General features: G+C 40.5%; 1 protein-coding gene across 1 annotated transcript in view; it reads left to right on the top strand.

The window, feature by feature from the left end:
• LOC124722315 overlaps positions 1-25,735 on the top strand; it is a 62,118-nt gene that overhangs the window by 11,918 nt on the left and 24,465 nt on the right. The window contains exon 3 of the mRNA XM_047247495.1: positions 17,781-17,914. Within this exon, the coding sequence (XP_047103451.1) occupies positions 17,781-17,914 (134 nt within the window). The remainder of the gene's footprint in view (positions 1-17,780; positions 17,915-25,735) is intronic.

Below are 25,735 nucleotides of genomic sequence, written 5' to 3'. Positions count from 1 at the left end.
AACCAGGGTAAGGGTGTATATGCTTGTGTAGATACTTTACTGTGGTTGTGTAGCTACTTTACTATGGTTGTGTAGCTACTTTACTATGGTGTAGCTACTTTACTATGCTTCTGTAGCACTTTACTGTCACAGTAAAAAGCTGTATTAGAAAGCCCATTGAGTGGAAAACCCCTTGGGTGTACAGCCATACTGTGCATTGTTTAAGTTTATTGGATCAGAATGCCTCTAAGTTGCTGCCACTGTAATTTAGTAGATATCTACCACTACTCCTTCCCACATAGGAAGTGTGATAAAAAAGAAATGGAAATTCTTTACAGGCTTTATACATCTGATTTTCAAAACATTTTTATATATAGTTTGTACACATGTTTCTTATGTGTGCTTGCATTTTCAGCTGTTTGGAATGTTTGGTTTATTGTTGACAGTCGAAAAGGTTATACATCTTTTAGAGTGCTCAGTGAATTTTATGTACTAAAAAGATGGACCAAAGAATTTGCTTTAAATTTTGCTTGGAAAATGGAATAAAGTGCAGCACTGTATTTGAAGTGTTGACGGTGGTGTTTGGCTAATTTACTATTAGTAAGATGAGAGTTTACAAGTGATACAAACATTTCAAAGAGGGGGAGAAGATGTTGAAGACACATCCTGGATGCTCTAGCACACCAGTTACTGATGAAAATGTGGAAGTAGTAAAGAAAACTGTTCTGGAAAATAACTGAATCACCATCAGAGATATTGCTGATGATGTGAGCATATTTTTTGGCTCATGCCAAGCAGTATTTTTGGATGTTTTGGGCATGAAACGTGTGGCAGTGAAGTTTTTTTCGAAATTGTTGAACTTTGACCAAAAACAACATTGTGGAGACATTGCTTGGGAATTGCTAAATGAAGTCGTTGGTGATCCAGAAATTCTAAAGGCGGTTATAACAGGTGACAAAACATGGGTATATGGGTATGACGTTGAAACCAAGGCCCAGCCGTCCCAATGGAAACTGCCTGAAGAACCAATACCAAAAAATTTGACCACTTCGATCACATTTGAAGATTCTTCTCACTGTTTCCTTTGATTACAATGGGATAGTGCATCATGATCATGAGTTCCTGCATATAGTCATAAAAAAATACTACTTAGAAGTTATGTGCCATTTGCGTGAAGCAATCCAAAGAAAAACCAGAATTGTGGCAAAACCACTAAGGGAAATTGCATCACAATAATGCCCCCACTGACACCTCAATGCTTGTTCGTGATTTTTTGGGTAGCTCAGTTGGTAGAGCACTTGGCCACAAAAGGCAAAGGCCCATGGTTCAGGACCTGGTGTGGCACACAGCTTTAATCAGCTGGGAAATTATAATTTTGTAATAAAAAGAAAAGTTGATGAACTTTGATAATATAAAACTGTTATGTTGGTCCGGCCACTGTATTTGCTGAACATGGCCCCCTGCAATTTCTTTCTATTCCTAACGCTGAAGAGAACTATGAAAAGACATTGTTTTGCCACCACTGATGAAATGAAAACAGAATTCCTAAAGGAGCTGAACACCGTAATGAAAAGTAAGTTCCAGAAGTGCTTCCAAGATTGGAAAAAAGCTGGCACATGTGTATTATATATGAAGGGGACAAAGTTGATGTTGATAAATAAATAAAGATGCTTCAAGAAAAACAAAAATTCCCATTACTTTTTGGTCATACCTCATATAAGCAGCTGTACAGTAGGGCTTTCCGTGTAGACATCACTTATTGAACATTGTTTTTGACCCTATGAAAGTGCAAAAAACTACCAGAAGATATAATATTTGGAGACACCTTGGTATTGGGATTTTCCGTCGTCATTGTTAGGTTCTTCTTTCCACTTGATTTTAGTTACCAGCTTGATTATGTAGTTGCAGAATGTTTACAAACAAATTAATCCCTCATGATTCTGTTTTAAAAGTACTTGCCTTTGGTGAAACAATTTACTTGCTAGTGTGTCATGCATTTCTCTTTACTCATAAAAAATTTTCAGGTTCTTGCACTTTTTTAGATTCTCTCCAGAGGATACTATTTTGTTGAGGTTTAACTCTGCTTACAATGTTTCTACATCTACACTACATGAATACTCTGCAATTCACATTTAAGTGCTTGGCAGAGGGTTCATCGAACCACAATCATACTATCTCTCTACCGTTCCACTCTCGAACAGCGCGCGGGAAGAACGAACACCTAAACCTTTCTGTTCGAGCTCTGATTTCTCTTATTTTATTTTGATGATCATTCCTACCTATGTAGGTTGGGCTCAACAAAATATTTTCTAATTTGTTTGAACTAACTGCGTAACAGAAACACTGTCAAAATATTAGTGAATTTTCTGTGCTAATTCTTTGAAAAGAAACTAAATTGCTTGCAACACATGAGAGATCCGAAGGCAAGACATTTCTACATTTTGACATCTTAAAATATCTGTACACAATTCTGCAAGGCCACTGAGGTTTCTCAACTGGTCAGTGCACGCATGATGGTGTTTCTCATGAGGAGACATTGTGGTGGGCACAACTTCTTTTTCACTTCAATTTTAGGAGTAAGTGTTACACTGATTCCTTAATTAACAAATATTGTATTCACAGTGAATTTTCATTCCTCAGCAGTGTGTGTGCTGATATGAACCTTCCTGACAGATAAAAATGTGTGCCAAACAATGACTTTAACCTGGGTTCCTTGCCTTTTGTGGACAAGTGTTCTGCCAGGAAGTAAGTGAAAGTCTCAGGTTTGAGTCCCAGTCCAGCGCACTGTTTTAGTTCGCCAGGTCGTTTCATATTGGTGCACACTCTGCTGCAGCATAAAAATTCATTCTGGAAACCACCCCCAGGCTGTTGCTAATGCATGTCTCAACAATATCCTTTCTACCAGGAGTGCTAGTCCTGCGAGTTTCATAGGAGAACTTCTGTGAAGTTTGGAGGGTAGGAGTTGAGGTACTGATGGAAGTTAAGCTGTGAGGATGGATCATGAGTTGTTTTCGGGTAGCTCAGTTGGTAGAGCACTTGGCCACGAAAGCAAATGCCCATGGTTCAGGTCCTGGTGTGGCACACAATTTTCAATCTGCTGGGGATTATTGTATAACAATTTTGTAATAAAAAGAAAAGTTGATGAACTTTAATAATATAACATTCAAAGAAAAGTTAAAAAAGATATTGCATCTACTGACAATCAGCCCAACCACCTCACGATAACATGGCCAGAATGCAATGCACATAGCTATGGATGGCTCTGTTAAAAATCTCAACACGTTTTATATTTAACAGTGTGTGGAATTTTCCAGAGTAAATTTTTTGAAGCGTTTTTGACAATTGCGATGTATTGCTTTAAGAAATTGATGTCCGCACACTGACTACCAAATCCTTGGAGTATGAAGACTTTGGAAGAGTGCCAGTCCATAAGACCAACTTGTCAGTGAGGATTTCAGACTGTAGATCAAGCTGCTTCATCTTTGCCCCATGGGGGCACAAGCACCTGCAAATGCCTGTCAGCTCGCCTGTGATGAGATGTAGGTATTATGGCCTAGGTTGCCCTATCATGCTCATCCAGCATAGTACTGCATGTAAGGTGTGGCCTGGCCATCTGTGCAATGGCTGTTTGCAAACTGCTGTCTGTGAGCTAGAAAAGTCTGCCATGATGCTGCTCACTCTGAGGATATTAGGCTGACAACACTCGTATAGGGCCAGTGCTATACTCAGCCTCTGGTTGAGGCTGTTGAACTGCCACTTGCCTTCATGATATGTTGTTCATAATGACATTTTATCTGTCCTACAACCACCAGTGTGTTACACTGTTGGTTGTTGGATGCCTTGCATGGCACTATGGCTGAGTAATTTTATATTAATTGAAATAAAAAATAATATCGTACTCCAACAGGTAGTTTTGAATTTGTCTTTTTAATTTGTATTAACCTTTGCAATTATATAGTCTATACCTATGGATAAAAGCAGAAGACTGCTGTTTTTATTTTCTGTCAAGGTACACACATGAAATGCACGCACCGTCTTTGGTGGAGAACTAAATTTGCTTAGAAGACAGCACTGTACACAAGAAGTAGTCCTTCATAAGGGTTCTTTATTTTCTCTGAGTCATTGCAGTCTCAAACTATTCTATGCAGTGTTCCCTTAAATTTCAGGCAAGCTGCTTGATGTCAGTAACTTGCTGCCACAATAGTTCAGCACACATTCTTCTGGTCATCTTCAGGTACATACATGTGGCAGCAGGTTATTGACACCCGGCAGTTCACCCGAAATTTTATGGAATACCGGAGAAGTTTAAAATTTTATGTTCCATACATGTACATAGGAGTGAAGCAGATCCTAGATATTCACAGTGACTTTCTCCTTCTACAAAGACAGAAGACAGAGGGGGAGGGGGGGGGGTTGTATTGTGCTGGGTAGTGTGGTGGATGGAAATTCAGGAAAATGTGTTAGCAGATGCACCACCTGTCTAAGCTTTTAATCAGGATATGACAGTGAGCTCTACCCATGCAATTCATGATTTCACAGTCAAGGTAGTGTACCATATGTATATAGGAGGGAAAGTGACTTAGATTGCAGGATAAAAGGATGCATGGTGATATCTACCAATTGGCTCCTCCCAACTTCATTCTAATCACTCAGATGGCGTGATGTAAGTCGAACCACATTTAAATATGATGATGATGATGATGATGATGATGATGATGATGATGATGATGACATATGCATTCTCTCTCCAAGAAGAGAATTCACCAGTTAGCAGTAGGGCTGTGGTATGCAAACTACAGTGTGCAACATTTTTTCAGTTTATTTACAGTAGTTCTATAAATTTGTGATCTGTATACAATCTTTTTTTTAAAAGTTGGTTTTTGTTATAGACACATTGCACTATACATTGTGAGCTTTTGTCCATAATCTGGTGCTCCATTATATCTACACTACTGCCCATTAAAATTGCTACACCACGAAGATGACGTGCTACAGACGCAAAATTTAACCGACAGGAAGAAGATGCTGTGATATGCAAATGATTAGCTTTTCAGAGCATTCACACAAGGTTGGCATCGGTGGTGACACCTAAAACGTGCTGACATGAGGAAAGTTTCCAACCAATTTCTCATACACAAACAGCAGTTGACCGGCGTTGCCAGGTGAAATGTTGTTGTGATGCCTCGTGTAAGGAGGAGAAATGTGTACCATCATGTTTCCTACTTTGATAAAGGTCGTGTTGTAGCCTATTGCGATTGCAGTTTATCGTATCGCGACATTGCTGCTCGCGTTGGTCGAGATCCAATGACTGTTAGCAGAATATGGAATCGGTGTGGTCAGAAGGGTAATATGGAACATCGTGCTGGATCCCAATGGCCTCGTATCACTAGCAGTTGAGATGACAGGCATCTTATCTGCATGGCTGTAACGGATCGTGCAGCCAAGTCTCGATCCCTGAGTCAACAGATGGGCACGTTTGCAGGACAACAACCATCAGCACGAACAGTTCGACGACGTTTGCAGCAGCATGGACTATCAGCTCGGAGACGTTGGCTGCGGTTACCCTTGACGCTGCATCGCAGACAGGAGCGCTTGCAATGGTGTACTCAACGATTAATGTAGGTGCACGAATGGCAAAACGTCATTTTTCTCGGATGAATCAAAGTTCTATTTACAGCATCGTGATGGTCACATCTGTGTTTGGTGACATCACGGTGAACGCACATTGGAAGTGTGTATTCAACATCACCATACTGGCATATTGCCCGGCGTGATGGTATGGGGTGCCATTGGTTACACCTCTTGTTTGCATTGACAGCACTTTGAACAGTGGACGTTACATTTCAGATGTGTTACGACCTGTGGCTCTATCCTTCATTTGATCCCTGCGAAACCCTACATTTCAGCAGGATAATGCACGACCACATGTTGCAGGTCCTGTACGGGCCTTTCTGGGTACAGAAAACGTTCGATGGTGCCCTGGCCAGCACATTCTCCAGATTTCTCACCAATTGAAAACATCTGGTCAATGGTGGCCAAGCAACTGTCTCATCACAGTACGCCAGTCACTACTCTTGATGAACTGTGGTATCATGTTGAAGCTGTATAGGCAGCAAGTACTGGTACACACCATCCAAACTCTGTTTGACTCAATGCCCAGGCGCATCAAGGCCATTATTACGGCCAAAGGTGGTTGTTCTGGGTACTGATTTCTCAGGATCTATGCACCCAAATTGTGTGAAAATGTAATCTCATGTCAGTTCTAGTATAATATATTCGTCCAATGAATGCCTATTTATCATCTGCATTTCTTCGTGGTGTAGCAATTTTAATGGCCAGTAGTGTAGATATGTCTTGACAACTGGCACAAGACTGGCAAAAAAGAAAAGTGGTGGCTGCCATTCGGGCAAGTCTGAATGGCGTGGCAGCTAGAGAAACGAAGTCCTCAGCACCACAGTACCAGGAAGAGAGGATGATGTTCACAGTCACCAGGCACGCGGCAGAGAAAGCATTTTTGGCCGACGGGTGACAGGGTACCTCTAGCACAGCCACAAGATTTCCTCTGCCCTGATTGGCCTGGAGCCGAGAAAACCATGGGGGTTGCATGGAAAGTTCCGAAGCGTGGCCTGATCAGCTTTGTCTAAGCGGCGTTACTTCGTCAGCACACGTGGGAGGCGTGTGATTGAGATTGCCCACCTCGGTGCTGACTTGCTGCCGCCAGACCATGGGACGAGAAAATTACAGGCGGCTGGAGCTACTGGCTAATACTTGACCATTACAAGAAAATGAAATAAACCTTTTGAAAGAAAATAAAGATAGACTCCCCTACTATCTGGCTCAACCTTACACTCCTCCCCCTTCTGTGGGTGCGGAAAAGTATGTGATTTCGCTCAACGCGATTGTTATTTAAATGTTGGAAATTTTAGTTTGCAAAAAGAAAATGACATTCTTTGATTGTTAAAGGTTCCCACGAAAGACGGCAGGGGTATTAAACTACGGATGGGTGTAGAGACTTTGAAGACCTCTTAGGGGGTCACAAAGGGTGTTACACACTTCAAGAATATTGTGTTTACACAAGTACAAGGAATAAATATTGTAAAACATCAGAACAAAATTACATCAGTTAACAAGTGTGAATAAAACACATTGAAAGGTAATAGTCTGAATCAGGAGCCTTTGTTTCTTAAATGAATTTAAAAGCATATACGTATCACCACTGAAGTTACAGGCAAGGCTGAGTGTGTGACACAGCGCGCTGCGTTATCCTCGGCACACCAGTTTTCACATTAGTTAATAACACAGTTGAACTCTTAAAACTAAAGGATGGCACATGCCTTGATAGGCTTCTCTTTCGAATTGTGGGCAATATTCGCCAGAAGGCTGGGGCTCTGGAACTATTGGAGGGGACGGTCATAACCATTTGCAAGATCCCTTTTTATACAATAGCCATATCAGTACAATAATAAAAATAGCAGTGACCGGGGTTACTGTAACACTTGGTATAATAGTTGTATGTAGATTAGTGGCTGACTGCCATTCACTTAAATGTGCTAAAAGGTAATCGTAAGAAATTTATCCTCTCTCTCATTTTAAAAGGACATCGATTAACGTTAAAAGGTGATCATTCGATATATTAGATAGAACAGGTAATTTAGTTGACAAAGGAACCATGAATGAACTTTCAGGTGGAAAATTGCAGAGGGTGCCTTCATTATTCAATGAACATCAAGAGGGGAACATAGTAACTTGACACAAGAGCCGGAGGGGATTGATTGCCCGCTGGTTTATCTAACGAACAAGATGTACGGCCTAAACCTTTTGACCTGTGGGAGTTATTTATTCTGTTTACATTACCTACAGTAGGGAGGCATGTGTCATGTCCCTCCAAATAAGCATTCAAACATAAATTAAATAAAGCATGATTAAATCTTAAGTTACTCTTCCAAAATAGTTTCTTATCTAGAACATTATTAGTAAACACTTAAATAATGGGCAATACTTGGGAACCTACTCTGGCATAATTGAAATCACACAAAATAAATAGCTATCTTCATAACTCTGGCAACAAATTAACACATGGAAACATTAGGCTCATTGACACAAACACTAAATTACTGGTGCTGGCAAAACTAGGGGATTGCCTTGGTAAATAATTGATAATAAAACATAGACAAAATGAATACTTAAAATAGTATATAGACGTAAGTAATTGGCAACCCATCACAGTGACACATGTAGTGGCAAAACCGCGATAGAAGCAAAAGTACAAAATACAATCTCCCTTACACAAAACTCCCATATTCTCCAGTTATATTTTGTAGCAAAATAAGTATTCTCTAGTATTCTCTTTATGCTATTGTTTATATCTCCATACTGATTGATATGTCTTTGGTATGTCTACCTACATGAATGCTGTGTGCCAATGTTATTAGTAATGCTGTATAATAGTACAGTGTCAAGTTAATTCCTCCTTTAGCAATGTTTTAGTTTAAAGTGTTTTCACGTCTCCTTCAGTTTTCAGATCGATAATTGCCGTTACCCTCCTTGATATTATTAAACGTTAACCTCTTTTTTATGATATCTCCTGCTTTAATTTGTACTCCTTGTCTCGTAACTACATAATGTTGGTTGTTGGCAGCCTCCTAACCAATTGAGCTGAGTTATAATTGTCGTTTCTTATGTTGACTCTCTCACCTGCCTGCTCCCTAATACTCGTTGACGACGGTTCATCGATACTGGTTGCCTCTCGATGACATCTACATAACTTGCCTGTCAGCGTTTTTGTTTTTGAATAAAATCAGAGTCCATTTGCCATTTGTAGAGTGTGTAGGAGGGAAGGTAATTTCCTTAGTGTTGAAAATGAGCGTAAAGTTATACAAAATATTCGTCTTATAGTGGTTAATAATTCTATGTTGAGAATCAGTGCTGCTTGAGGCTCTAGGGTGCAGCAGGTGTCGCACTCGCAAGATTGCAGAGTGCTGACATTGTGGATGTGGCTGGATCTAACTGGTGCGGGAGCAACGCTGGCATGCGCGGCGTAGGGGCCCGTCCTATGGGCAGGACGTCGAGCGCTAAATAACTCCAGAATAATTCTCTGTGAAAGGCGGGTTCAGTGATTGTGACTACCAATGTAACTTGTATACCTAATCTTGTAGATAGAGGCATAAATGACTTCTCAAGTAACTCTTTGCAGGTCATGTGTTCGATGCTAGTAGGAACTGTCTCTTTCCCAACTGAAGTGTGTGACAGTTTTATATTTTAGTTTGACTATTACTCTGTTGAAAGTTACTTGTATGGTGTTCAATTGGAGCTTTTATCGCTCCCTTCTTTACAACTCCTGATTAGTACATACATAAAACACTCTCAGTGATACTTTTGCAACAGATTAAAGATTTACTTCAGCAGCAGCAGCAGCAGCAGCAGTAGTAGTAATAGTAGTATTAGCGAAGGTTAAAATGGTCTCATATAAGGTGTAGATGTTTCGTGTACTTCTTGCTTTTGCTAGCGTTTATCATAGCGATCGTTGTATACTGCACTAGGTGACACAGCTTAGATGCTTCGGGAATGCAGGAGTGTGTGCTTTCTTAGCAGTTGTTTCTCTTGCCTGTGCTGGATACAAAACAGATGGCTGGGCTTCATCCCAACAGGGGGTGGGGCGGGGGCGGTGATGGAGAGCAGAAAAGGGCCTCTGTATGTGGAGGCAGGGTAGCTTTCCTTGCTACACGCTGAGTTACATTCCTCTGGGCAGTTACTAAATTTCTTCCAGGCTTACTTTGTCATTCACGACATTTATTAATGGAGGGTCTTCTTTTTAAGGGACGCAGACAACTCAATCGTTAAAATTCACAGAACTGTCACGATTAATTTACTCACTTGGACACTCTGTTCTTCTAAAATGTACGTAGTTGATAGATTTTATATTTCTGCATGAACTGTGATGACGACTTGACTCTCTTAAATATCGTTTACTTGAAACTCGGAGCTAATCACTTCTGGAATTAGCAGTGGGGTATGTAGTTAGGACTCTTATTCTGGATTGGTATTAACTTGGTTTTTACTGTACTTTATTTTACGATGGCATTTCAAACTCGATCCTTTTGGCTGACATGTTTCCCACACAGCGGTCACTTTACGGAATAAATACCACGGCAAGGGTCAGCTTCCTTGACGCCATATAGCTCTGTTTATTAGCCATGAGAGTGGCAATACAACATAGCTAGAGACCAATTTGAGACCCCAACGTCTCCTATTTTAGTGGATTAAGTGATGTTTACAAAAACAAAAAAAACTTTTTTCCCATACTGAAAATTCAAATAAGTGACATGAATAGATTTCTGGCCTAGAGTAAAACTAGTAGAATCTGTAAGGCAATATTAGGCTGGTGAGTTTATTTTTATAACTATCTTCTTCGGGTCTGTTGGTTACATTGCAACCATATGGTGGAAGGTGCGGAAGTGTAACATGGGGGCTTACTCCACCACGGCAGACACACGTGGCCTGTGGGGAGGAGGGAGCGCGTCACAAGGCAGTGGGGAGGGGTGGAATCCTAATGTCCGCTTGCTTGGCGGGGAGGGCAAGACTTGCAGTTTGTAAACAAACTGCGTGCATCTATCTTGCCTGGCATTATGAAAACTTACCTTGTCGTCTCTCCAGCGGCATATTAAGAAACGATATAATAGCACTTAGGGAGGGCTCCTTTTACTTTTAAAGTAACATATTTGATGTTTAACTTGAACATATGTATTCTTGTTAATTGAAGACACTGACCCTCAAGCCTGATATTCGAATTGTTTTTTTTTTCCCCTTTTTAACATTGTTATTATGTGTGTCTGAGCTCTTGGCATAAACATACACGTAATGTGGTGTATCCCAAACTGTAATTAGAGGGCGGCAGGTTGTCAATGATCTTGTGCTAATGGCAGTTACAAATACATGCTAATAACATGCTTTTATGGCAAAGCTTTAACAGCTGTTCCTGTTCACCGTTCACTAAACCAACATGTGAAGTGTCATTCCATTTGACATATAAAAGATTAATTGATTCTTACTTTGTGTATTCTACTGACAAGACCAACTTTTCCCCTTAATTCCATTACTAATGAGTGATTGTGTTTCCATCTCTTTACCGCTACAATGGCGTTACTGGAGACTCCAATCCCTTCCCATTAACATATGACTCCTAACTTCTATTACAAATGGTTGCCAATACTTATGAATACTTACAAATAACATGCACAACTTAAATGAATACATTGCAATTACTGCAGTTTCCCATCAGTTAATTTTTTTTGCTTCACTAAAGACTCTTCAAATTAAATACATGGCATGCTGGACCTAGTACCTGGATCAGAATACATAGGGGAGTTTTGACCTTAGAGCATATCTGGGTCACGCTATAGGCGGTTGCACTACTTTCTTTCATGTCCTCTTGGCTGGAGCTACTTGTGTAACAGGCTCTGCTTCACTGTCAAGTGGAGGTGGCTCAGAACCCTTATGCAACTTTAACTTGTCAAAATGAACGATCACTTTCCATGCTGCTAACTGAATTTCAGCATTTATCGGTGAAGTAAGCTGCATGATGGGTTATGGACCTTCATACATAGGAGTAAACTTATTTGTCCTTCCCTTCTTAACTACTGGATTGCCCAACATCACTAAATCTCCTACCTTGTACTCGGGCATTATTGCTCTCTCATTACTCCTTGTTAAGTGACAAACTGCAGCTTTTGCATTGTTTCCTCTTACTTACTTCCAAATAGCTTTTAAACGTCGCACCAAAGCTTTCACGTCCGTGGATATAATACCTGGGAGCAGTTTGTCAATTTCAGAAGGTGAATTCATGGGTCAGCCATATGCTGCCTCATCGGGGGAGTACCCAGTGGCCTCATGGACATGGCTATTATATGTTGACGTGATGTATTGGACGTACTTGTCCCAATCAGAATGGTTTTTATTGACATAATAAGAAAGCATAAGCGTAACTGTGTGGTGGACTCGCTCTAATTGTCTGTTAGCCTTAGAGTGAAACGGGGTCGTTCTCCACTTTTTGATTTGCAGTAGTCGATAAACTTCTGTAAATAATGCTGAAATAAAGTTCATGCCTTGATCTGTAGGTACAGCTTCAGGACTTCCGTATGGTAACACCAAGTGGGTGACAAATGCTTGAGCTATGGTTTCTGCTGACATGTCCAGTATGGGGACAAGAATTAGGAATCTGGAAAAATGATCTATAATTGACAATATGTATCTGTTATCCTGAGGACTCAAAGGGAAAGGACCGACAATATCTGCTGCTATTAAGACGCGGGAGCAAGTGGCTTCTGGCACTTATTGTAAAGGTACCTACGTTCGAGGTGGCAATGACCTTCTAACACAGGGCAAACAATTTTGTATATACTTTTGCACATCGCACCATCTGCCTTTCCAGAAATAATGGGTGGCTATTTGACAATTGGTGGCACAAAGACCATTATGACACGCTTGCAGGCTATCATGACATTGTGCTATTACCTTAGGACGTAATTCTTTCGGGATTAATACTCGTTTACCCAGTGGGGTTTTTCGATACAAAATTCCGGGCAAAGTTTCATATGTCTGGCATTCAACATCTCTTTGCTGCGCTTCCCTCAATTCTTCAATAGAAATATCATTGGCAATGATTACTCTAACCTTCTGGCTTAACTCATTGGCGTTTTGATGCAACTTGTCTGGCTTATGTTTTACCTCGTATTCAAATTCGTTCAGTTTTAAAGCCCAATGAGCTAACCTGCTGCTGGGATCTTTCAAACTTAACATCCACTGTAATGCGACGTGACCCGTGATGACAATAAACTTCCTCCCATACAAATAGCGTTGAAAGTAGGTTACATCAAAATGAGTGCTAAAAGTTCCTTCTCAGTTGTACTGTAATTCAATTCCGCGTTGTTAAGCTGTAAAGATGCATAACCAATTGGTTGTTCCTCTCCATCGATTTCTTGTGACAAAATGACTCCTACGGCATAATATTAGGCATCTACCGACAGAATAAATGCTTTTTCAAAATCTGGGTAGGCTAGTACAGGGGCTCTAGTCAAAACAAGTTGAATTTGTTGCATCGCTTCATCACATTCCTTGGTCTAGGTGACACTAACTCCCTTCTTCAATAGTTTAGTTAGGGGCTTAAAAATGGTAGCATAATTGTTCACAAAACGTCTATAATAATTTGCAAGGCGTAAGAATGACTGTAATTATTTGGTACTTGTTGGTGTTGGAAAGTCCTTTACTGCTGTGGTCAAATGGGGATCCGGTTTGACATCTTCGTCACTTATTATATGTCCTAAATATTGTACCTGCGATTGGGCAAAGTTTCTCCAGTTTCACACTCAGGTGGGCTCCTTTCAAACTTTCCATTACATCCCTCAATCTCTCTGCCGGTTCCTTTGTGGTCTTAAAAAAAATGATAATGTTGTCTAAATATACTAAACATGTCGTGGGTTTCAGTCCATGCAACAAGAAGTCTACAAATCTTTGAAAAGTGGTGGATGCATTCCTCAAACCAAATGGCATTCTTACAAATTCATATAGTCCCATAGGTACAACGAAACAAGTTTTATGGCAATCCTGAGATGCAACAGGGATCTGATAATATCCAGAGCGCAAATAAAGGGTGGTGAAAAACTTACAGTTGCCTAGTCAGTCCAAGGTTTCATAGATACACGGTAGGGGATATGTGTCCGGAGTACTTACTTGGTTCACAGCCCTCATATCGAAACACAGACAATAGGCTTTCTCACCATTTACTGACTTCTTTGGCACGACAACCACAGGAGACACCCACGAGCTTGAGGAAGGCTGAATAATTTCTGCTGCTAACTGCTGCTGAATCATATTTTCGACTACTGATTGCAAATGATACGCTAAATGATATGGCTTTTGCGCAATTGGCCAAGCTTCACCGGTTGGAATTTCATGCTGAACCAAATCCGTAGCTGGTAGAAACTGCCTCTCTTCAAACAACCAAGAAAACTCATCTAACACTGGCTGTAACATCTTTTTCACCTTGATACATAAATGACTTAACTTCTCTGACAACTGATTTCGTAATGGTGATGCTACATAACGCACTTCTCTAACTAGAAATTTCTTTTTCTTCCGTCCCTTCTCGTCTTTACTTTGTTGAATCTCAACTCATCCTACTTCTTCCAAAATCTCCTGTCCACTAGCGACAATAGTACCTTTCGGTATTATAACATCTTTCACGCAAAATTATCTATACTCACAGGTATTGCAAAACCTTTGTGTTTTCTTTACAGTCGACAAATACTTCTCTTAACATGAACTTGATGATCTAACACATCATTCTGGGTGAGCGGATCCCCCAGAATGTCTGTCTTCGGCTGGCCCCGCTTCTTGACATCTATCCAAAGAATTTTTACACTTTCGCCTCTTATCCTTACGGGGTCAGTGGTTCTTATCGCCCACATTCGTGGTTTTATGGGAGACTGTGAACGGTGCCTTTCACAGCTTCCTCACGTCTTATGGGTTGGTGCACTGCTAAAATGATGAATTGCTTCACCTAACTGCACAGTTCGCTTTTGATAATTCACTATCCCCTGATAATGGTGCATGAAGTCATTCCCTAATATGATGTCAAAATCGCGTTTCCTTAGCCTCACTACTTCTATCTCCTGACTGTAACTATTCTCATCCATTTGCAGGTTCACCACACACGTACCTGCAACGACAATTGTTTCTTCTCCAAGACCACTAATATGAAATAGGGGTGGCTACAGCACCCTTTGATTATTTTTATCTACATATAACACACTAACTTGTGCACCAGCATCAATTAGAATCTTAACTAATTTGTTCCTGAATATGCCACTTACACTAATATGTTCCACCTCTTCACTCTCTCTGGTCCTCACTGGGTGAATTATTCTAGTCGGGGGTGAGTGTGGGTGGCAGAGCCTGCCCCTGCTCGTTTACCTGATTAGACCTTGCATTGGGGCGTTGACCGCGCATCTGATAAGAAAATAGCGACTTTGATGGGCAAATGTTATTGAGATGACCTACAGTCTGGCAAATAGTGCAGAGAGATGCGCAACAGCGCATTGCCATGTGGTTAGGTCTCCCACAATGCTGACAAATTACTTCCCTTGCTAATACTGGTAATGGTTCCGGCAGATGTGGTGCGGCAACGCAGAAGCGCAATACATCTTTACGTACTATTGCCAAACGAACATCATAAAACAGAGAGGTGGGGGAGGCCACTTTAACTTCTCCACCAATTCGGGGGTCAATACCACGAATAAACACAACAATAGCATGGGCTTCTGCTTTCGAGTGCAAAATCCCATTCTCACTGGCGTTTTTCCCGAGCTTGTAGGTACGGCAAGATATGGCCCATATGTGATCTGCAAAAGCATCAAAATCCTCGTTAGGCTTCTGCCTAAGAGTTGATAACTGATCTCGGTAGTATCTGATACCTCTGGTGTTGGAATAACGCGTAATTAATCCGCAGGCCAAAACTTCAAAATCACGCATATCATGCAATTCCTCCACTGTCTCTATGGACATTCTTGCTTTCCCTGTCAACTTCAATCTGGCTACATTAACCAATAGATCATACGGCCAGGCACAAGTATGACCCACATCACGAATATTCTGTACGAACATAACCACATTTTCATGGGACTTTCCAGAAAGGTGGAAATGAAAGAAGCCGCAGGAAAATTGCTTGCACTTGCCATGTTAGCTGAGGTTGTGGTAGTTGTATTAGTGACAAAATTAGTATTAGCTGTCATGGGTTGTTACGGGTGTGGAGCTAACCATAGGTACAGAAGTTTGCATGCTGACTTCCAGCGTCTGTTTCAAGATGCAGTTTTGCTTGATCACCTCTTGATTTTGTATGAACAATTGGTTCATTCTAGCATCGATAGCCTCTTGCGGGTCTTGTAAGGCAGCTGCCTCTCTGAGAGTATCCCGTTCTGTTGCTCAAGTCCCTGTTGGCATGTTTACAAAATTAGGGGGCTCTAGTGACCATGAAATGAATGTTACAAAAAAAAAGAGGGGCCACAAAATAACCTAGTCCAGCGGTGGATGGCCCGCGATGTTAAGGTTTGAAGTAACGCTGTGACTTGCGTTAAAGTTGAGTCGGCGTGATGTGCTGACGGCGGCGACAGCGTGGTGAAGTGGTAGATGGCAGGATCGTCAGCAGCTGTCATAGATGCAGGCTGGCTTCTGCTGGACCCTCAGGTGGCGGTGGATGTGTTGGTGGCCAATGACGGTGGCTCGCCTGGAACTTGGCTGCATGCCCCTCACATCAGCGGCAGATGGCGTGATGACGACTCTCTCACATCACTGGTTTTCTCTGGCTCAGATCTCTGGCTCAGGTGGCTGCAGCACTGCAGCACACGCCCTGTGTGTGTCTACTGACACAGCCACATCCCGTGCGGTGCGGACATGGCGGCCGGCTGGCGCATTTTATACAAGTGAAATGCTCGGTGCTAAAATCATAATGAAATGGAAGTGTCCCGCCACAGCTTACCACTCATTGCCAATAGAAAAGTGCTAATGATGTTATGGCATGGGGCTACTGGTAATATACCCTCGCCAGAAGAATTTAAATTAGCGACAAAGTTGCTATGGGAACAAACCCCGATTCTGACGCCAGTTAGTGCAGAAACGACTGTTATGAGCAGCTAAGGAAATGGGCAAATGTGTTGAAAGAAATTGTTGTGACACCTTTGCTTGAGATGAGGCCATTTATTGGCAGAGAAAGCAACAGATGTGAATTCAAATGGACAGCATGAGTCAGGCCTGGGGAGGCGAGGGTGAGCCAAGACGTGGGTGAAACATAGTTCGCAGCAAACTTAGGCGAAGTTAAAGAAAAGTGGTGGCTGCCATTCAGGCAAGTCGGAATGGCATGGCAGCTACAGAAACAAAGTCCTCGGTGCCACAGCACTGGGAAAAGATGATGATGTTCACAGCCACCGAGCGCATAGCAGAGAGAGTGTTTTCGGCCAACGGGTGGCAGGGAACCTCCAGCACAGCCATGCGATTTCCTCCTCCCTGATTGGCCAGGAGCCGAGAAAACAGGGGGGGGGGGGGGGGGGGGGGGGGGGGCGGGCATGGAAAGTTCTGAAGCATGGCCTGGCCAGCTTCACGTAAGCAGTGTTACCTCATCAGCACACGCGGGAGGAGCATGATCGAGATTGCCCACCTCGGTGCTGACTTGCTGCTGCCAGACCATGGGACGAGAAAATTACAGGCAGCTGAAGCTGTCGGCTAATGCTTGACTGTAACAAGAAAATGAAATAAACCTTTTTAAAGAAAATAAAGATAGAATCCCCTACTATATGGCTCAACCTTACACCTTACACACATTTTATGTGATATGTGGTTGCCTCCTCTTTTAGAGGAGTTTGTTTAGTTATGTATGTAATGTGACTACCACATCCATCATCCAGTTTTTAGTTTCCTTTTTCTGAATCATTGTTTTAAACATTTAATTTTTTACTTGCCTTTTAAAGAAAATGTTTATATGCAGACTATTAAAAGATTTCAGTTTCTGATGGTTATATGTGGATAAATGTGACTGTGTGGCAGAGAGTGAACTAGATTTTAGAAAATAATATTTAGTCTCTTTGTTGAGTGCCTAAACCACAAGCTCAAAGGCTGTAAAGTTGTCAATAACAGCAGTGAATAACACTTGAACATTGTATAGTATTAAACAGATCAGTAGAGTCCTCATTTTGTAATTCCTTGTGGAATCATTCCAAAAAATAAAATATGAGCTTCTTCTCTTTCTTAATTTTTAGGCAACAACGAGAAATTAAGGCCTTACAGCTACACCACATGGCAGAACTAGAGTACTTCAAACGTGTGCGGTGTTCTCGTGTGGATGATTACCCACAAGCAAGAGATCCAATGGTGTTCTATCAGCTACACCCAGGTCAGTAACACTTATGTAGCTCAGTATTACTCAAATGACTATTTTGCCTGTTGATCCTGATTGATAATTAAACAAGACTGCATGATCTAAATTAATAGCCACTTCCCCATATGCCATGTGGTCGTCATGTTGGATTTTCATCATTATCCAGTGTCTAGAACTTGATGTAAAATAGTGTTAAGATAAATAGATTAAAACATAGCTACTTATTTTATTTACTAAATTAAATACTGAAAGCAAGATGAATTAAAGCTCTCCCCATTGAACAGTGTATTAGCATCAGCCCCTAGAACAGCATTTTTCAAGAAGAGGATAAATTTTACCATAATGGATAAATGAATCCAAAGCAGCCAACCAGCTGCAACAAAAGATGGTATTAATAAACCTTTGACCATGGTTTTGGTGCATGTAAACCTGTCTTCAGAAATTCATGTAACCTGGAGACAGTCTAACAGTAATAACGAAGACAGTGTAACAGCAATAACTAAAATGTCATCAGGTTACATGTCCAGTGAGACTCCACTCTCCGACTTTTCAAGGATCTTTACAAAAATGCTGTAAAATGTGGGAAATAACATTTCAAGCAGAGAAAGTTATGTATAGGATCTCCTCTTTCATTTTTGCACTTGATGTATGATATATGTACATAATAGGCATCAAAATAATTGTCAGGGACTTTTTTTTAAATAATAAAGGTTATGTGAATTTTCTAATATGTTCCGCCATTGATGTAACTGGACCTTGTAACTGTCAGGGAAGTACAAACATGTGACAATTTTACACATCATAATCAATGTTTTTGGAAGACCTTTGACATCTGTTATTTAAATAATGAACCACTGCCCCAGTTACATATTTTTTCATGCTTAGCACGAGTTTCAAGAATTTATTCTCATTGTACAAATATTTACGTATTTTGTATGGTGTATGTGTATATGTTGTTCTCCGTCTCTTGTACTGTAGTCATCATTTTGAGGTTACAAAGTACTGTGTCTCCTCCATTAGGCTGCAAACAACAACAACAGACAAACAAACAAACACTAACACTGTTTGTTAAACATAAAAATAATACTTACATAAATATTTGCACTTGAAAACAAGAATAAATTCTCCAAATGAGTCTTGCAAAACATGAAAAAATACAAATTGTGCTGTTTAAACAAAAAACATTTCAACAGTGCAAAGGTGTCAACACATGAAATAGCCTCACATTTGCGTTCGAGTTAATGCAAAGGTTTTGCAATGATGACGATGATCACAAAGATGCACATGTGCAGTAGGGACAGTTTTATGGTACCTTTATTTGAGAAAACTTACTCACAGCCACTATCCCAAGTAGAGCGTGACAGTGGCAGGAGATAAAATCATGAATTGTTCCAACTTTTACAAATGCAGATCTGCTGAGTAGTAAATTGTGGGAAAGTAATAAATATGTTAATGCAAAATTAGTTAAGAATTAACATTGTGAACATAGGAAATTTGATGGGAGCAATGAAAAAAAAGTCTTAAATGGCAGGAACATAAAACGAGGGCTATACACTATTTCCCCCCCATGAACCATGGAGCTTGCCGTTGGTGGGAAGCTTGCGTGCCTCAATGATACAGATAGCGTACCGTAAGTGCAATCAAAACGGAGGGGTATCTGTTGAGAGGCCAGACAAACGTGTGGTTCCTGAAGAGGGGCAGCAGCCTTTTCAGTAGTTGCAGGGGCAACAGTCTGGATGATTGACTGACTGATCTGGCCTTGTTACACTAACCAAAACGGCCTTGCTGTTGTGGTACTGCGAACAGCTGAAAGCAAGGGGAAACTACAGCCGTCATTTTTCCCTAGGGCATGCAGCTTTACTGTATGATTAAATGATGGGGCGTCCTTTTGGGTAAAATATTCCGGAGGTAAAATAGTCCCCCATTCGGATCTCCGGGCAGGGCTACTCAAGAGGATGTCATTATCAGGAGAAAGAAAACTGGCGTTCTACGGATCGGAGCGTGGAATGTCAGCTCCCTCAATTGGGCAGGTAGGTTAGAAAATTTAAAAAGGGAAATGGATAGGTTAAAGTTAGATATAGTGGGAATTAGTGAAGTTCGGTGGCAGGAGGAACAAGACTTTTGGTCAGGTGAATACATGGTTATAAATACAAAATCAAATAGGGGTAATGCAGGAGTAGGTTTAATAATGAATAAAAAAAATAGGAGTGCGGGTAAGCTACTACAAACAGCATAGTGAACGCACTATTGTGGCCAAGATAGACACGAAGCCCACGCCTACTACAGTAGTACAAGTTTATATGCCAACTAGCTCTGCAGATGATGAAGAAATGTATGAGGAGGTAAAAGAAATTATTCAGGTAGTGAAGGGAGATGAGAATTTAATAGTCATGGGTGACTGGAATTCGACAGTAGGAAAAGGAAGAGAAGGAAACGTAGTAGGCGAATATGGATTGGAGCTAAGAAATGATAGAGGAAGCCGCCTGGTAGAATTTTGCACAGAGCATGACTTAATCATAGCTAACACTTGGTTCAAGAAATATGAAAGAAGGTTGTATACATGGAAGAACCCTGGAGATACTAGAAGGCTTCAGATGGTAAGCCAGAGATTTAGGAACCAGGTTTTAAATTGTGAGACATTTCCAGGGGCAGATGTGGACTCTGACCACAATCTATTGGTTATGAACTGTAGATTAAAACTGAAGAAACTGCAAAAAGGTAGGAATTTATGGAGATGGGACCTGGATAAACTGACTAAACCAGAGGTTGTACAGAGTTTCAGGGAGAGCATAAGGGAACAATTGACAGGAATGGGGGAAAGAAATACAGTAGAAGAAGAATGGGTAGTTTTGATGGATGAAATAATGAATGCAGCAGAGGATCAAGCAGGTAAAAAGACGAGGGCTAGTAAAAGTCCATGGGTAACAGAAGAGATACTGAATTTAATTGATGAAAGGAGAGAATACAAAAATGCAGTAAATGAAGCAGGCAAAAAGGAATACAAACGTCTCAAAAATGAGGTCGACTGGAAGTGCAAAATGGCTAACCAGGGATGGCTAGAGGACAAATGTAAGGATGTAGAGGCTTATCTCACTAGGGGTAAGATAGATACTGCCTACAGGAAAATTAAAGAGAACTTTGGAGAAAAGAGAACCACTTGTATGAATATCAAGAGCTCAGATGGAAACCCAGTTCTCAGCAAAGAAGGGAAAGCAGAAAGGTGGAAGGAGTATATAGAGGGACTATACAAGGGCGATGTACTTGAGGACAATATTATGGAAATGGAAGAGGATGTAGATGAAGATGAAATGGGAGATACGATAGTGCGTGAAGAGTTTGACAGAGCACTGAAAGACCTAAGTTGAAACAAAGCCCCGGGAGTAGACAACATTCCATTACAACTACTGACGGCCTTGGGAGAGCCAGTCCTGACAAAACTCTACCATCTGGTGAGCAAGATGTATGAGACAGGCGAAATACCCTTAGACTTCAAGAAGAATATAATAGTTCCAATCCCAAAGAAAGCAGGTGTTGACAGATGTGAAAATTACCGAACTATCAGTTTAACAAGTCACAGCTGCAAACTACTAACACGAATTCTTTACAGACGAATGGAAAAACTGGTAGAAGCCGAGCTGGGGGAAGATCAGTTTGGATTCCGTAGAAATGTTGGAACACGTGAAGCAATACTGACCCTACGACTTATCTTAGAAGATAGATTAAGAAAAGGCAAACCTATGTTTCTAGCATTTGTAAACTTAGAGAAAGCTTTTGACAATGTTGACTCGAATACTCTCTTTCAACTTCTCAAGGTGGAAAGGGTAAAATACAGGGAACGAAAGGCTATTTACAATTTGTACAGAAAGCAGATGGCAGTTATAAGAGTCAAGGGACATGAAAGGGAAGCAATGGTTGGGAAGGGAGTGAGACAGGGTTGTAGCCTCTCCCCAATGCTATTCAATCTGTATATTGAGCAAGCAGTAAAGGAAACAAAAGAAAAATTTGGAGTAGGTATTAAAATCCATGGAGAAGAAATAAAAACTTTGAGGCTCGCCGATGACATTGTAATTCTGTCAGAGACAGCAAAGGACTTGGAAGAGCAGTTGAACGGAATGGACAGTGTCTTGAAAGGCGGGTATAAGATGAACATCAACAAAAGCAAAACGAGGATAATGGAATGTAGTCGAATTAAGTCGGGTGATGCTGAGGGAATTAGATTAGGAAATGAAACACTTAATGTAGTAAAGGAGTTTTGCTATTTGGGGAGCAAAATAACTGATGATGGTCGAAGTAGAGAGGATATAAAATGTAGACTGCCAACGCCAAGGAAAGCGTTTCTGAAGAAGAGAAATTTTTTAACATCGAGTATTGATTTAAGTGTCAGGAAGTCGTTTCTGAAAGTATTTGTATGGAGTGTAGCCATGTATGGAAGTGAAACATGGACGATAAATAGTTTGGACAAGAAGAGAATAGAAGCTTTCAAGATGTGGTGCTACAGAAGAATGCTGAAGATTAGATGGGTAGATCACATAACTAATGAGGAGGTATTGAATAGAATTGGGGAGAAGAGGAGTTTGTGGCACAACTTGACTAGAAGAAGTGATCGGTTGGTAGGACATGTTCTGAGGCATCAAGGGATCACCAATTTAGTACTGGAGGGCAGTGTGGAGGGTAAAAATTGTAGAGGGTGACCAAGAGATGAATACCCTAGGCAGATTCAGAAGGATGTATCCTGCAGTAGGTACTGGGAGATGAAGAAGCGTGTACAGGATAGAGTATCATGGAGAGCTGCATGAAACCAGTCTCGGGACTGAAGACCACAACAACAACAATTTTATTTCTGAAGAAGACAGGGTTTCATCCACCAAAACCATTGTTAAAGGTTGAATAAAACAATCTTTTGTTGCATCTGGCTGGCTGCTTAAGATTCATTTACTGATCTCTAATTATTACTTAATATGTTGCTACAAAATCTGTAAGAAAGTTCTCTTTGCCAGATTTTTGTAAATCATCTTTCTTTTGACTGGTTTTACTTGCGAAGAAAATACCTTTTGTCCGAAATCAGTGCCAGTATTTTCTAATTTAGACTTCTCACTGCAGATTTTCCCCTTATCACTCTTATTTATTTGTGCAACCACCAGAATTCAGATTCAAAAGTTGACAACACATCTGAGACCACACTCAAGAATATTCCCTGTTGCTTTATTTTTCCTTTCATTGTCAAGTTAAATAATCCAGACTCTCTTATTGGAAAGGCTTTTATTTCACTTTGAAATGCTGCTGGAAAACATTCTTAGCTTCAGATACTTCATCCGTAGTTAAAGGTTAGTGATAGACAATGGTTACTTTTTTGTTTAAAAACTTCAGTATACCTTGATCTGTATTCTTTTTTATCATTACTCTTACTCACTCCATACCTTTTACTTCCTAGAAAACATCAAGATGAAAGGGAGACTGATATAAACATGGTGTGAAATGTCCTATAGAAGTGTTTGGTGGTGGTGGTAGTGGTGGTGGTGGAGTGCATAAAATGGCATTGGTATTGAATCTAAAATGCCCTGAATTCCTGAGTATGTATTAGTTGGAATCGGGTGCTTTATTAAGTTTGGCCCAGAATACCAGACTCGTGGAGGTGTCTAAAGTGCTTTCGTTTCTGCACTGTTCTGGCAACTTCACTGCCTTGCATTCTGATTGTAATGTGTGTACTTTGGAGAAATGGTTTCATGGAATGAAAATTACTTTGTGAGTACTATACAACAAAGTAAAAAAATCACAATAGCTGCAAATTTTCTGTATCATGTGTGAGGACACTTCTGTAGCTTGGTAGGTCAGTAAATACCCATACATTTAGCACTGGCACCTACACTCTACTTCAAAAAAGTACACCAGTTGTTTAACTTATGAACGCCACTAAACGTAATGTGTGTTCTAGAAAATATATTATCCAGCATACAAACAGTAACAAGAAGCTATGGCTAAAAGAGTGTGGTATTTACCACCCATTTCACCTAAAGGCAAAAAATTCATTTAGAAACCTCAAATACAATGGAGCAGGTTTCTAACCATTAGAGTTGACAACACCAATCATGTCTGATTTGGATGATGATGATGATGATGATGATGATGATGCTCCTGGATATATGTTCTGGTGGATACACAGAGTGATTATTATAAACATTTAAAAACTCCTGAAACGATGTAGATGATGCTGAGACAAGTAATTTAATGTAAGACACATGAGGCCGTGAATGTCGGGAAATACCCAAGAAGTGGACAACAGTTGTTGAACATGTGACATCACCAGATGATGTCCTTTGCCACATGTGCATTGCAGTGCAGTGCAGTGGTTGGACTTGTTGATCCTACCCTCTGGTACGGAGCAGTAGACTGATGACCTCAGATGTTAAGTCCTATAGTGCTCAGAGCCATTTGAACCATTAAGGAGCAGTGCTGCACATTGCTCCTCTAGGCTACAAATATTTTTTTAATACACCTTTTCTATATGCGACCTGTTGTAAATGTAGAAGTTAAAAAGCTATTGTCCTCGCTGTAACAAAGCAGAAGCTGTTCTTATTTTGTGTTTCTGTCCTTTTCTTCCTTCTGGTTTTGTTTATGTACTTCATTTAGTAAAGAAAACGTAGATTATTTTCTGGTTATGATGAAATTTAAAAGCTTATACTCATTTACTAGTGAAGCAATACGCCAGGTTTTTGTTGTACTATACTTTGGTATAAACCGTTGGTAACAGTGAGATTGGTAAATAAAGTATTAAATCTTTGCGCTGTTTAAACACACAATTTTCTAACACAATGGGGAAAAAAACTGCTTGCACGTAGGTGCAGAGCCACACCAATGTGTGTGTCAGGGTGTTGATAACCTCAGTGTTGAGCACCCATAAGCCCCAACACACACACACACACACACACACACACACACACACACACACACACACCATCATGAATACTTGGCTATGGTTGGGATGATCATGTGTGACAGACCAATAGGCTAAACTCCTGCACTTGTGACAAGGTGTGTCATCTGGTGACATCACATGATGTTCAACATCTGCCATTTCACATCATTTGCAGCCCTGTGTGTCTTATATTAAATTACTTTTCCCAGCATCATCTGCATCGCTTCGAGGTTTTTAAAATCTAATAAGAATCATCCTTTATGTATTTTAATGGGCTTAGTAGCAACTCCTGTTTCCTCAACAAATATGGAAAGATAAAGAGAATATACAAATGCATAGTTTCTCTGTGAAATATACTGATAAAATTTTCTCAGGTTTCCAGTGGTGTCAAGTGGTTTAAACCAATTGACATTGCTGGAAGCCTGAGAGAATTTTATCGCTAGAGAGGGAAGATCTGCATTAAAATGGCTCTCATGGTGTGCCGGGACCTGACCAGGAGTAAGACTCAAATGAAGAAACTGAAAATCCTGGCACAGTGCATGTAAGTTTCTTGCAGCTACTGTAACAGCAAATTGGAGCACTGTCTATCTGACATTTGTACTACAGTCCACCCCAATCTCTGTTGTTAGCATGTGATAGCTATTTATAGTCAAAACCTAACTCTCCCTGATGTAAACTCACCATACAGTATCAGATTCACAAGTCCACACAATAGTAACCATCCTTAATTATATCACACAAAAATGAATAGGTGTGCACAAAAACAGCAAGCTATAATTATATGAGTTGATTGAAATAAAAAAATAATTTGTGTAACATATTTGTTGAAACAATAGTAGATTCAGTAAAACAAAAACTTGCAGACTTGACATTTTGAATAAGCCCAAACAACCTGCTTGATAATTTTATGATCAAAAGTCGAT

The sequence above is a fragment of the Schistocerca piceifrons genome, chromosome X, assembly GCF_021461385.2.
Source record: "Schistocerca piceifrons isolate TAMUIC-IGC-003096 chromosome X, iqSchPice1.1, whole genome shotgun sequence".
NCBI classification, from domain to species: Eukaryota; Metazoa; Arthropoda; class Insecta; order Orthoptera; family Acrididae; genus Schistocerca; species Schistocerca piceifrons.
This window is presented reverse-complemented; position numbering and strand designations above follow the sequence as displayed.